The sequence below is a fragment of the Parasteatoda tepidariorum genome, chromosome 10 (genome assembly GCF_043381705.1).
Source record: "Parasteatoda tepidariorum isolate YZ-2023 chromosome 10, CAS_Ptep_4.0, whole genome shotgun sequence".
NCBI classification, from domain to species: Eukaryota; Metazoa; Arthropoda; class Arachnida; order Araneae; family Theridiidae; genus Parasteatoda; species Parasteatoda tepidariorum.
Window position 1 is genome coordinate 69,211,260 of NC_092213.1, and position 13,391 is coordinate 69,224,650.

At 33.5% G+C, this 13,391-nt stretch overlaps 1 protein-coding gene across 1 annotated transcript in view; it reads right to left on the minus strand.

Moving 5' to 3' along the window:
- Positions 1-13,391, minus strand: part of LOC122269824 (transient receptor potential cation channel trpm-like) — a 255,102-nt gene that overhangs the window by 8,363 nt on the left and 233,348 nt on the right. Inside the window, exons 19-24 of the mRNA XM_071187014.1 lie at positions 13,257-13,375; positions 9,932-10,106; positions 8,953-9,079; positions 7,619-7,809; positions 5,893-6,025; positions 2,080-2,283 (exon numbers count right to left, since the gene is read on the minus strand). Coding sequence (XP_071043115.1) covers positions 2,080-2,283; positions 5,893-6,025; positions 7,619-7,809; positions 8,953-9,079; positions 9,932-10,106; positions 13,257-13,375 — 949 coding nt within the window. The remainder of the gene's footprint in view (positions 1-2,079; positions 2,284-5,892; positions 6,026-7,618; positions 7,810-8,952; positions 9,080-9,931; positions 10,107-13,256; positions 13,376-13,391) is intronic.

A 13,391-nucleotide genomic window follows, 5' to 3' on the forward strand; every position in this document is an offset into this window, starting at 1 on the left:
CTGATAATAATCAGATTTTCAATTGAATAATTTATTGCAGTTTCAATAACAAGTTCAATAAGGTGTTGACCCGCCTCTACCCTGGATACAAGCTGCCACACGGCGTGGCATAGACCGATAAAGCTCGTGGATGGTCTCTTGCGGTATTTCCTGCCAAATTCGATCCAATTGTCGAACGAGGTCATAAACATTCCGTGCCAGATGCAATCGCCTTCCCATCATATCCCAGACATGCTCGATGGGAGAGAGATCTGGTGGCCTGGCAGGCCAAGGAAGAGTTTGACAAGCTTGCAGACAGTTCATAGCAACACGTGCCGTATGTGGCCTGGCATTGTTCTAGCTGAAAAACCAGCCCAGGGCGCTGCAAAAGGAACGGTAGCAAAACAGGTCTTAGGATGTCGCCGACGTACCATTGTGCAGTAAGTGTACCTTTAATGACGACCAAAGAGGTCCGGCTGTCAAAGGAAATGGCACCCCTGACCATAATGCCTTGTTGAGGGCCGGTGTGACGTGCAATAGTGAAGGCAGGATCCCCCCCTCTGCCCTGTGGGTCTCCAAACACGTCTAAGATGATCGTCAGGACGCAGTTGGAAGCGGTATTCGTAGCTAAAGACTATGCGTCCCCAGACGGCATCATTCCAGCCTGATCGAGCCACGCACCACTGTAATCTGGCACCAAGAAGGAATCGGATGATTGCTTCTTGGTGCGTCAATTTTTTTGTTATAGAGTGTATATATGATTAAACTAACAATAACTTAAGTAAAAGCAAAGTAAGTCTGTCAAATTAGCAACGACTTCATTTTAGTTACCGTTTCTTATTTATTTACATCCTGATTCTGATTTTGTACGAATGCTCTTATGAATCATCCGTCCCCAAGGGGTTAAGTGTCTTACACTTGGAGCAAAGCTGTAATTTTAAACTAGATATACCAACTTGTCGTGAAGAATTATCAAGGCTTCAAAAAGGACAAACAATTTTGTGAAATTTTCCACCTGGAAGAACATTATCAAAATCAATGTCTTTTTCCAATTTTTAAAACTTTTTATGAACTAAGATAATACAGTATTGGAGTAAATTTTAAAATATTAAAAAGTTAGGCAATAAAGGCTTTTTTTATTTTCATAAAACTGTGGCTTTTCTCCATATTGACATTAGGCGAAATTTTTAGAATGATCATAGAGGGCGCTGGCCAATGAAAGACCGAACTTGATCTATCAGTCATAAGTAACCAGTTGCAAACTCATACCAATTATGAAAATAGCATATTATCCGCAAAAAAGCATCATTTCATGCGATGACAGAGCCTTTGAAAAACAGCCTCAATAGTTATAACGTATATACAGGACAATTTATTATCTTGAAAAAAGTAAACAGTAGACAATTCATAGTTAAAAAAAGTGAATTAATATTACATTAATGTATACATAAATGTTACGTTAATTTTAATTCAATAAACATAGTTAATTTTGCTTTTTAAAATAGTCTAGAAATAAAATAATTTTACTTTTCTCTCTTTTTCGATTTATAAAGTGCCCTGTTGTATGTGTAACATTTGATAAGTAAAAGAATGCTAGATAGAAATGAATTGAAGTCTGTCCGCAATGCCATTCTCTATTTTAAAAAAATTATTCTTAGTAATAAGAAAAATAAAACAAATGAATTGATTTTACGAAAACAACGGGTTACGATTAATTCACAATCACGGCGTCTGCTGCCGTAGGCGGCACTTTCCCATTCGTCGGAAATAGAAGTCGAATGATATGATACGGAAATTAAAAAGTGTTCGATCAATAAAACGTGAGAAGAGAAACGAAGGCTATAAACAAAGATATTAAAAGCAAGACTATGTGCAGACGTAGAACAAATGTAAAGCGTGAGTCAAAAACGGTAAATTATTTACAAAATAAGAAGCTATATACATAATAGGGGTGATACGTAACAAGTGAAAGGACTAAGAACGAAAACAGCGGTGAAGTACGGGATCTAACATAGGCTTAAATGTGTGCGTGTGTTATGAAATGATTATTTTAGAATAGAAATACGAGAGCTGCTCAATAGAAATACGTATTGCTCTTACCTTTGAGAATACGATGGAGTTTTGGAGAAGTTGGGTTCTGCCATGGAAGTCACGATGTATCGATGGATGACGGCTAAAGACGCTGCAGTTTGTTCAGCTAAATCTTCAAGCTTCGTAAGCCGAAATTCTAGAGTTTTGATGCAAGCACTGGATTCTTTTTCACGGTGATTGATATCTTCAACTCTTTGCGACATCATTTCCACCCTTTCGAAACACAAAACATTCAACTTATTTAAAGAAAAATATGTAGTTTGAATTATTGTATTAAATTTAATATGTTTAACAACGTTTTTATTGGTTTTTTTACGTTTTCTCTATTGCCTGTGTGAATGGAATTTTGAAATCGAATCTTCCAACCAGCCAGAGTACTCAGATCGTCACACATGGTCCATGCCTGATAGTAAAGCGAGTTTTAATCGTTTCATAGCAAACTAGTTTATGGCTATGTAACCTTAACAGGAAAAACAATCGTCAATAAAAATTCGGAGTAATCAGAATTCTCGGAACTCTACTGGGAGTATGTGTCTGATTGAGGTACAAGTTTAACCATTACCGGAACAACAAATTTCGATTGAAAATTTTAGTCAGTAGATAATTAAGAGAGACCTTTGATAGACTGTACATTGGAAGTGAAGTGACATACTTTAGCTCTTTGCTGTTTAAAGAATAGTGGTTGCTTAATGCTTAGAAGCAATTAATTTTACATTTCGAGTGGTTTGCTATATTTGTTGAATGAGTGTCGTCAAACCGGTTACACTGCAAGCGGAAAGGGTTGGATCATTTTTTGTTTTTCACAATATCGTCAGTAGTGATTATACAGATAATTTGATATTTTCGGTTACGTTAAGCCGAAATTTGATCGCATAGCACATTTTATGTACAGATAAATTTTTCATCTAAAGTATTGGTCTCTCTTCTTCGCCATCGCTAAAATTTACTGTTACTCACATTTTTCTTAACAAAGTCCTTCATTGTTTTTTATTTACGAGGGTTGTAAATTAAATAGTGGCAACTTAACCTTGAAACTCACAGAAGAGTGGGCATGCGCAGATAGGATATGGGAGCAGTGAGGTGGTGCTGTTGTCGATGTGTAGAGTGCAAAATACAGTCGATCTGCTTAGAAGTGAGGGTAGCAGAGATGCCAACTGCTCCGGACACGCCAAAATAATTAAAAAAGCGGTAAATAACTACAAAGTAAATTTTGAAAATATTTGACAATTTTTGCTTGCTTTTTAAAAGGTATAGCATTACATAAGTACTAAGAAGTGGTGAATTATATAAGCCTACAAATTATTCAGAAATAGCGGTGGATTAAAATGTACTAAATTAAATTTATTAAACCAAGAATCACAATTGATAAACTATCACTTTAAAATACATATTTGCTGTCCGGAGCAAGTTGGCATCTCTGGGGTAGTTGTTGTGTAGCGTTAGTGTGAGGAGTTTGGTTTCCATCGCTCAAAAGCATGTTTTCAAAAGGCTTAATGACGAAAAAAGATGAGATGCTTGAACACATCTTGCTACTGTCCTATACGGTAAAGCATTTGCGCCACAAGCTTCCACTAATCCTCGATAGCATTCTGTTGCATTTTTGCCAAGGGCAACCTCGATTTTAAGCCACGACCGCTGATCATATTTTGAAAACATGCTTTAGAGCGATGGAAACGAAACTCCTCACTTTAACGCCACACAATAACTACCCTTCTAAGCAGATCGNAGCTTGATCTGTGTGGTGCTTCGTTGAGGTTGTGGAATGCAAATGAAGTAAAAGAGTTTTCATGTGGATCATTGATGTCCTGATTGTGTAATTACATGAAGTAGGGTGATAAGACTATATTGTAAAAGTATGAACTTTAGCTAAGCAGATATGATGAAAATGAGGTTATGTATATGCTATTGATGTAGGGAATCTGATACATCACTGCAATAGTATGCTGCCATTGGTCTGATGTTCTTGTCTTCAGTTAAATTCTCAAATAGAAATATTTCATTGAAATTTGCTGTAGAGCAAGAGGTGGCTTTTTCGTAGAATTTGTTATTTAATTTAGCTATATGTTTGTCTATTGCATCTATTTTGAGGTCATGGTGTATTGTATCATTTCTTACGAACCAGCACGAGCTCTTCGTACTCTTCTTACGAGCAAATGAAATCCAGTAATACCACTTCCTTTGGTGTTTAGACACAGAAGAAAGTTTTTTGTTTAGAGAACTGAAACTATAGTAAGTCCATTTATGCACTTTCATTTGCGGTTAATTCGCGTTGTATTCTCACTTAGTCTACATAGCACAAAGTATACCCTATCTTTTGTTGGAGAACTATCTAGTTTTGAAAACGCACTAATAATGAAACGCTTGCCTTTTGAAAAAAGGACCTTCCTTATAATCTTTTATAGAGCCATTTTTTTGTATTAATGTTATGTTAAAATATTTGTGAGAATTAGAATTTTGAGAATTATGAAAAGAAATTAATTTAGTTTATTACTTAAAATTAATTTAATTTTTACGACCAAATATTTAGTGGAAAGTGTGAAATATTTTTAAAAATTTTTTCAACTGAAAAGAATTTACCATAAACTTAAATTTCTGTGTTTTAGAATGACCGAATTATAAACTCCGTGCATTAATTCTGAATTGATAACTATAAATAAACTTGAAGATAAAACATTAAACGAACGAACGCATGAAGCACAAGAGAAAATAGATCTACAGTATTGGCCTCTCTTCTTAGCCCTCACTAAAATTAACTGTTACTCACATTTCTATTAACAAAATCCCTCTCATTGTTTTTTATTTATTTTTGTATTTTCTGAATTTATCAAGAGATGGCAGCACAAATCATTGGAGGGAAATAAGCTTCTTATCAAATAAAAAAAGTTGGCGGGTAGTATACTTCCCACGGTCATGTAAAGGGTTAATTGAGTTAAAATGGGTTAATGTATTCGACTCTCTCAAATTTTATTATGTGCAGTGCGTAAAAAACGGACTAACCTGAATAACTTCTGATAATAATCAGATTTTCACGTTCTAGAAATCGAATTTTAAAAGTCGGATACTGAAAATTTGATTTTTCAGGAACTATTCATCCGATTTCGTTTAAATTTCGTACTGTGCCAAGTGAAATTATATCCTTTAAAATTATGCAAAAAATTATGTACCTTGTTGTACAAAACTTTTCTTGGCTAAATAAAATAATTAAAAATAGTAAATATATATGAAGAGTTATTTTTTGCATGGAAATATCGTAAACGAATTTTATAATTATGCACCTAAAAGTTTTCAACTAGCTTTATAAGTTCTCGAGATGAGGCGAAAAACTCAAAAAGTAAAATTAACATTAAGAGGTCTAAACTTTCGAACGCTCTCCTGACCATACTATTGGGGTCATATTTACCAGATTCTGACAATCCTTTATATTTTGGGGGTCAGAAATCCGAATTCACCAAAAAAGGGTATGCAGACTTGTAGAAGTGCAGACTTGTAGTAGTTTAATGACCATTTTCAGCCAGTAATGCAATTTGGTATAAGTATACGAGAAAATGATAAAAGTAGCTTCAGTTTTGATCTTTCAGGTATGTTTATTCAAAGAAAGTACGTTTTTGTGTCTGATTTTGTAGTTTAAAATATCGTCTGCCATTTATAAATTGACATATTTAAGGTAATCTTCTCGAACCATTGGGATTGAGTCCTAAAACGTGAAGATCCGATTATTAAATCAAAAGTTATTCCGGATGATTCGTTTATTTTTGCACATTGTTCAACTGCGTTATGATTTTATGTCTTTCAAAAATTTCAGTGAGTGATGAAATTTTTTACCTTTCGGTTGTGAACCGAACTTGTTCCTCTGTTGACATGTGTAGTTCGGTTTCTTTTTCTCGAAAATAACCTTCTACACACTCTTCTTCGAAGTCGTATATATTCTGAACGTCGCTTTCGGATAAAAAAAGTTCTGAAATAAGAGAGAAAATACATATTCCAATGGGAAAGTAAAGAATTTCATAACAAAAATGCATTTTATAAGATCGCGATAATCAGATTTTAGAGATATAATAAAAATTAAATAAAGGAATTTCAGAAAAATTATCAACACAATTATATAAATACACAACATCTATATGGATCATTCTGCAATGAGTCTTCAATAATGAGTTAGCATTTTCTTACTGATAATAAGTCTTGATTTTCAGTATAAAAAAATTAAAAGAGAAATAAATAGCAGTGGATCCTCGGTTAAGCGAACACTCTTGGAACCGAAAAAAATGTACGTTAACGAGAGTCGTCTATTTACGAAAAAGGTTTACTAATAACGAATACTAACACCGTAAAATATTTTTAAAATAATTGCATTGATAATAAATTTCCTATAATAACTATTCACATTGTTTAAATACTTTTTTCCGTATCATTAATATATAAATGTTTCATTTTGACATGAAGGAAATTTAATAAATTTTTGCTTAATTATAACATTTTAACATATTATTCCAATAAAAATGTCAGTGTTCGTTATATTTTTATTTCAAAAATAAATATAGTACGCTAAAGATAAAATTGTAATCTACTCGAATTTCTTGGTTCTCATATAAATATTCTAATTCATTGAATACTTTTTGTTATCGCTTTATTCAGCTTAGAGTTGCATTCAAAGCTATGATATTTTAGGCAGTTAATTTAGTTTTAAAAAAAATTTATTACATATTAAATATTTGGTCCAGATAATTCAAAATAATATTGAGGGTATGAGTACCGATGTTTCAGGGAGTGCTCGTCTCTCAATGAAACGACCCAGGTTCCAATCCCAGAGATGGCTGGCCAATTTGAATTCTATGTCCGGGTCACACTGATCACAGTGCTGATATAATATAGATCCCCATTGATAGTCGGATCATGAATTAGAATCATTGGACTAACTATGGAAGAATCTCGTGGTTTTCTTTCCAGTGTAACACAAATGCATGTTAGTTCAATTATACGAAGGAAAGTTTTTTATAATACTTTATCCTGGAATACCCTTGTCTTCTGAGTTTTGTTTGAAATTACAAGCCTAGGTGGTTGAACATTGATTGGCGAAAACCTACTAATTGGCTTTTTGTTTAATGCAGATTATTAAAAAAATTCAAAAAAAAAGTTTTAAGAATTGATGCTTATCATTTATTATTTTATTCAGGAACTATATTCAGGGTTCGTACGTTTTTAAAAAGAAATTGAAAAGTGGTATCACTATTTGTAATGAAAAAGTTACAATTTTCCTTTTATTAGCTTTCTCTTTAAAATTAAAACTGCTTTCTACCCGATTTGAATATGATTTAATTTAAATCACTTACTTATACTACCACTTTCAAAATTAAGTATCGTACGAACCCTTACTGTATAGAACTTGAAGCACGTGGAATAATTCATAGGTTTGACGGACTTATTCGATGTGAAAAAAGTCATGGCGTAAATTGACAGGATGATGAACGAGATAGTGGTAGCCTCAATAACGAAAAACACAACTTTCATGTAAACCAAAAATAATAAAACTTATAACGAAATAACTTACTGAGGCCGTGATCAAAAGAATCTTCTTTTCCTTGGCACCTTGTGAGAAAGTACTTGATGAGAAGATGAATGTGTGAAAAGACTATCAAAGGAGGAGGAAGGAGCGGCTTTTGTTCATACTCCATCACGACTTTGAAACGTTGGCTTTTCCATACTTCCTGTGACATATTGTTAACCTCAAAGAATATGTTGCTGAAACATAGTTTGAGAAATATTTTTTATCCAATGGCAATGACATACATAAATAATACGATTAATTTCTACATTACTAAAATCGTGACTCCATGTACATTGTGTGTCCAAATTATTATGACCACCCACTCATTACACTGTTGGACCACCTTTAGCCTGTAATATTGCTCGAATTCTTGGCATAGATTCTCTGTGATGTTGGTAGTTGGTAGAAGGAATTTGACCTCATATCCCATGAACTGCACTTTTCAGTTCCGTCAGATTGGATGTCACTGGATCCAGCTGTCTGATGTCCCGTTCGATCTCAACCCACAAATTCTCAATTGGATTGAGATCTGGTGATTGTGCGGGCCAGCGAAACAAGGTAAAGTCACCGTCATGTTCTTCGAATCATTTGACAACAATATGAGCTGTAAGACAAGGAGAACAGTCCTTGCTGAAAGTATACATCCCCGGCAGTGTACACTATTAACATAACTGGATCTACTTGATCTGCAATAGCACTTAAACACCCTTGGGGATTCAGACGTTGTTCCACAGGAATCAAAAGACCCATGCAATGAAGCAAAATATCCCCCATGCAAGAAAACATTCCTCAACCCTTCTGGCTTGAAAACTCTCATGAAAGGATATTATTCCCTTACTTTCCAAATGTTACCCTTGCTGAGCATGATTTTCCCAACTGGAAAGTGAAATCAGGAAAATTAGTAAAATTTATAAATGTAGCAAAATTTGTGTCATAAAATATGTTCCCAAACATCTAAATAATTTGGTATTTTGACGTATACTGGAGGAAAATCGTTTACTTTTAAATGCTTGCTAAATTATGTAAATATTATTTGTCTTCGCTCTAAAATATTTTTCACGGACGACTGGGGCTTTAAAAGAGCCTAAACTCATCATCGTGCAATTGCCAGGCATTTATTTATGCGTTTAAGATATTTCTGAGGATAAGTGGTCAAAGTCAGTTTAATTTTCTTTAGCCATTATACATATTTTTGAAAGACGAATTCTAGTGCAATGAGACGAAAAGATCTAATGCACTTATCTATGATTGAAGCGTTGCCAACTTAGATTATGAAATACCCTTAACTTTGACACAATTTAAGAAAATATATATATATATATATATAGATTACTTACTTGAATACTGCAATGAGTAAGTTGACTAATAGAATGTTTGCAATCAAGAGATAAATTGCCATGATGGCAGGATTGATCCACATTCCAGGTCTGCAAGGTACTTGTCCTTTTCCATCTCCACATTGAGCTGCAAACAGAAAGAAGTACGCAAATAAATATTTTTTTATACGATATCTTTAAAAAGTCTTGATTTGCAACCGATACTTCTAATTTTCTCAAGAGAGATGTAATGTACTCAAGAGAAAAATGTCAATTTCTTACAGTTCTCATCTGAAAAAATGTCGATTCGTTTTTTTACATCAAAATAAGTTTCCGCCATGGTTACAATTAGAAGTTATGAAAATAAATTAATTGATTCCTTAGAAATGCGTTCATGCTTTTTACAAAAAGGATAAAAATTCGACCAAGAGAATAAATATTATATTTCCTTGACCGCAAATTAAATTAAAAATTTTTATTACCAGAAAGCTTGTCATAGCGTAATAGAATCTCATAGAAAACGAAAAAAATACAGTGTTTACTGTAACATGCTAGCTTCTACACGAATCTGAATATCCAGAGTTGAAATAATAAAATATCAGTAGCCGATGTTTTTCACAAAGCAGGTTAGTAACAAAACTCGGTGCTCAGAAATCGGAACTTTATAATAATTGTAATTATGTCTTATTCTAAGTATAAAAGAATAGAATTCTATGGTATTATAAAATACAGTGATTATATAAACTCCTATTATACCGTGGTCAACCACCGAAGAGCCTGGGTTTTAATCTGGAGGTGTTTTGAAGCCGAAACTGCTTAAGAAGAATGCGTACCAGATAGTTTGGGAATAAAGGCAGCCGATGAGCATGCTGCCATTGCCTCAATAATGAAATTGTGGAACCTGACTGACAATCGGCTAATGTGGGAGAGCTTAACTGTTTTAAGTTATAAAAATTTTAAAACTTAGAATGACAGAAAGGTAAAAAAAAATAATAATTACCTTCTATTCTGTCAGCAAATACTTCTCCGTAAAGCATAAAATACGGCATATAGAATATGTGTCTTACTAGTAACCAAGATGGTTCTTCTTCCGGATTTAGGATACCCTGTCTTGCTACGCCGTAACTCATCAGTACGACAAGCAAGAGAACCACGAAGTATATCATGTCTATTACCTAAAACATGAATTATGCAATAGAATATGTACATTGGATAGCTGCATATACATAACATAGCTGCCCAACCGGAAATCCTAGAATATTTTAATTAATTGTCAAAAAACAATGTAAGGAGAATTAATCTCCATACCAGCCAACTTTTAATCCTTTAGAGCAGTGGTCCTCAACCTTTTTGTACCTAAGAGCAAATACCAGAATATCGGTCGAATGGCGGGCACCATTTATTTTTTCAACATAAATTTATAGTTGGTAGACATAGGTAATAATACACACTACATATAGTGCACAAAAAATTAAATTTCAAAAATTAATTTAACATATGAATGCAATTAATATTTTTGTGTAAAATAAATGATTACTAAATTGCTTTTAAAACATACGAAGTATAAAAATTATTTATAAAATACAGTGGCATGTGGTGTTTGGCATGGCATTTCGCTGACCAGCGCTACATAATTGGGAGAATATGATGCTCTTTTTAAGAATGGAATTTAGTCCTTCAAATATATTCCAGAATTTCTCATGTGATATAATAGTTTTGAGGATAATGTCATCCAATGGAGATCCAAAATTTCTATATCCAATTCTTCTCGCTTTACTTGAAGAAATTCTGAAATGTATGTTGCTATTACGGTTACGTTTATTTGGTTGGTAAGAGGATTAACAAAAAAGTTATCAAAGGCTCGATGATATTAAATTGCTGCTATTAAATTGATCTTTAAGCAATTGGAGGTTGATGACAAATGTCAATTTCACTGTCACCTATCAATTTTTTCATGTTTGGAAAATGCACAAGAGACTTCATTTTCAAATGTGATATCCACAAAACTAGCTTAGCTCTGAACGAGTTAACAGCCTCTATCATTTTTGCTTTATGTTTGTCCTTTCCCTGCAGCTCCAAGTTTAAATAATTTAGTTTTTTCCTTACGTCCGTTATGAAAGACAAATCTGCTAGCCAAAGAGGATCTATCTCTTAGTTCTAAAAATGTATGATTTTTGGTTGCAAGATAATTTTTTATTTCTCCAATTATATGTAGAAATCTATTAAAATACTTTAGCTTTACTGAGCCAGCGTACTTCAGTATGTATTTGCATAGCATTTATTGGGAAAATGGAAAACTGAAATATTTTATAGTTGAGCAGCGGGCGCACCTAGATCGATCGACGGGCGCCATGGTGCCCGCGGGCATAGGGTTGGGGACCCCTGCAGAGGATGATTTTCTCTGGTGGAAGTAAAGTAGAAATTAATTTACAATTTTAGGCAGAAACATATCTGTATTTTGAAATAGCTTGCTTATACGAACTATAGCGTCCTAGTGTTTTTTAGATACGAACAGTAACGTCATCATCATCATCGAAATATAACTGGGCGCCTGGGGCCGTTAGCGTCTTTTTTCCCATTCATCTTGTATTTAATCTTTAAGGTGGTTCTTTCTGGTAATTGGAATAAAAGGAAATCAAATATTTTGTATTTTAGTTAAAATTATGTCACTACAAAAATGAGCTGCAATCGGCCTGAGGTTTATGTCTTCTCTTAAGTTTTCGAAAGAAAAAATTTCGTTGAATCCTGCGGTGTCACAATATATGCTTTGCAATGTGATGATCTAAAAAATCTATGTTGAGGTCGCGATGTATGTTTTTATTGCGGATAAACCATCTTGCTTTAGTTATTTTCCTGAGTTTTTTTAAGGAGTGATGTTGCACCAAGCTGGAGATGCATAATTTAGGATGAGACGGATCATCGAGAACGAACAGTAAGGGCGCTTTTTCATTACACGACACGATAACGACAAAACGGATCCGATTGTCGGCGAACGACAGAGGGTCAAGTAAAATACATGGTCAGCAACGGAGCGCTTTTTCACTCACCGATACGATAACGATTATTTCGTATCCGACAAGGCGATATCGTTTGTCGGAATCGAATGTCGGTTAAGCAAGCAAATTTCTCCTCAAATTGTGGCGATTTTATTAGTTGTTGTGTATTTTTCCTGTTTTATCTCCTCTTTTGATATCATTATTTTATTCTTTTAATCAATTTTAATCTTTTATTAGATCATGTCAAATGTAAAATTTGAAAATAAAAGTTTTATATAATTTATTCTCATGTCTGGTTATAAATTTTTAATTTTATGAAGTTGCATTTTTTACATTATAGTGAGGTTGAAAGACTTAAACAATCATAAAAGTTTCATTGAAAATTTTTATAAGTTCATTATATGCTTTAATGAAGAAATGGTATTTTTTATAATAGTAATGGTTTGATAAGAAGGTGAATAAAGACCATTATGTATTTCAAACAGAACTCGATCTAACTACTGGTTTCTGCTTGATTGAATAATAAAAAGTCTGCTTCCTGATTCAAGTGAAACATTTTTTGAAACATGGTAGAGCGGCTTCATAAGATAAATTTGATAAAACTCATTTAAACAATCATTTAAAAAGATTATTCTAAATGAAACTAATATTTTAATTCGATTTTAAAAAAAACGTTAATACTTTAAAATATTTAAAGAATTTAAGTAATGTTAAGTGATCACAGACGTAAGTTGGCGAGCAGACGCCAACTCAAAAGCCATATAAAAATTATTCCTCTTTAACATCATTCTTGTTCTTGGTTTCTCTCATTCGGGCGTAATTAAGAAATTTATTTGGGACTTTTTGTAGCTTATGGAAAAGCACATAAAAATCTTCTTCAACAGATCTTGCCTCATTTATTTCGTTCGTACTTACATTGTTGCAGAAGTTGCGCCAATAAAGGCTGTAGATTAGCGGCACTTAAAAACCGCCAAATCTGTAGCTGCGGTGGCGTTAATACGTAAGTACCATTTCGTGCACCCAAAAACGTTTCTGCACTGCTAGCTTTTTGCTTCTAAAATAAAGTAAGAAGTTTGAGACGACGATTATCATCCGGCATATTTAAAGTTTGCAGAAAAAAATCACAGCAGAACACAAGCAACTGCTCACTTGTTGGGTCTTTGTGCCAACTAAATTAAATGAATGCCAATTTACGATACTNAGACGAAAAGATCTAATGCACTTATCTATGATTGAAGCGTTGCCAACTTAGATTATGAAATACCCTTAACTTTGACACAATTTAAGAAAATATATATATATATATATATAGATTACTTACTTGAATACTGCAATGAGTAAGTTGACTAATAGAATGTTTGCAATCAAGAGATAAATTGCCATGATGGCAGGATTGATCCACATTCCAGGTCTGCAAGGTACTTGTCCTTTTCCATCTCCACATTGAGCTGAAGAAAGAAGATA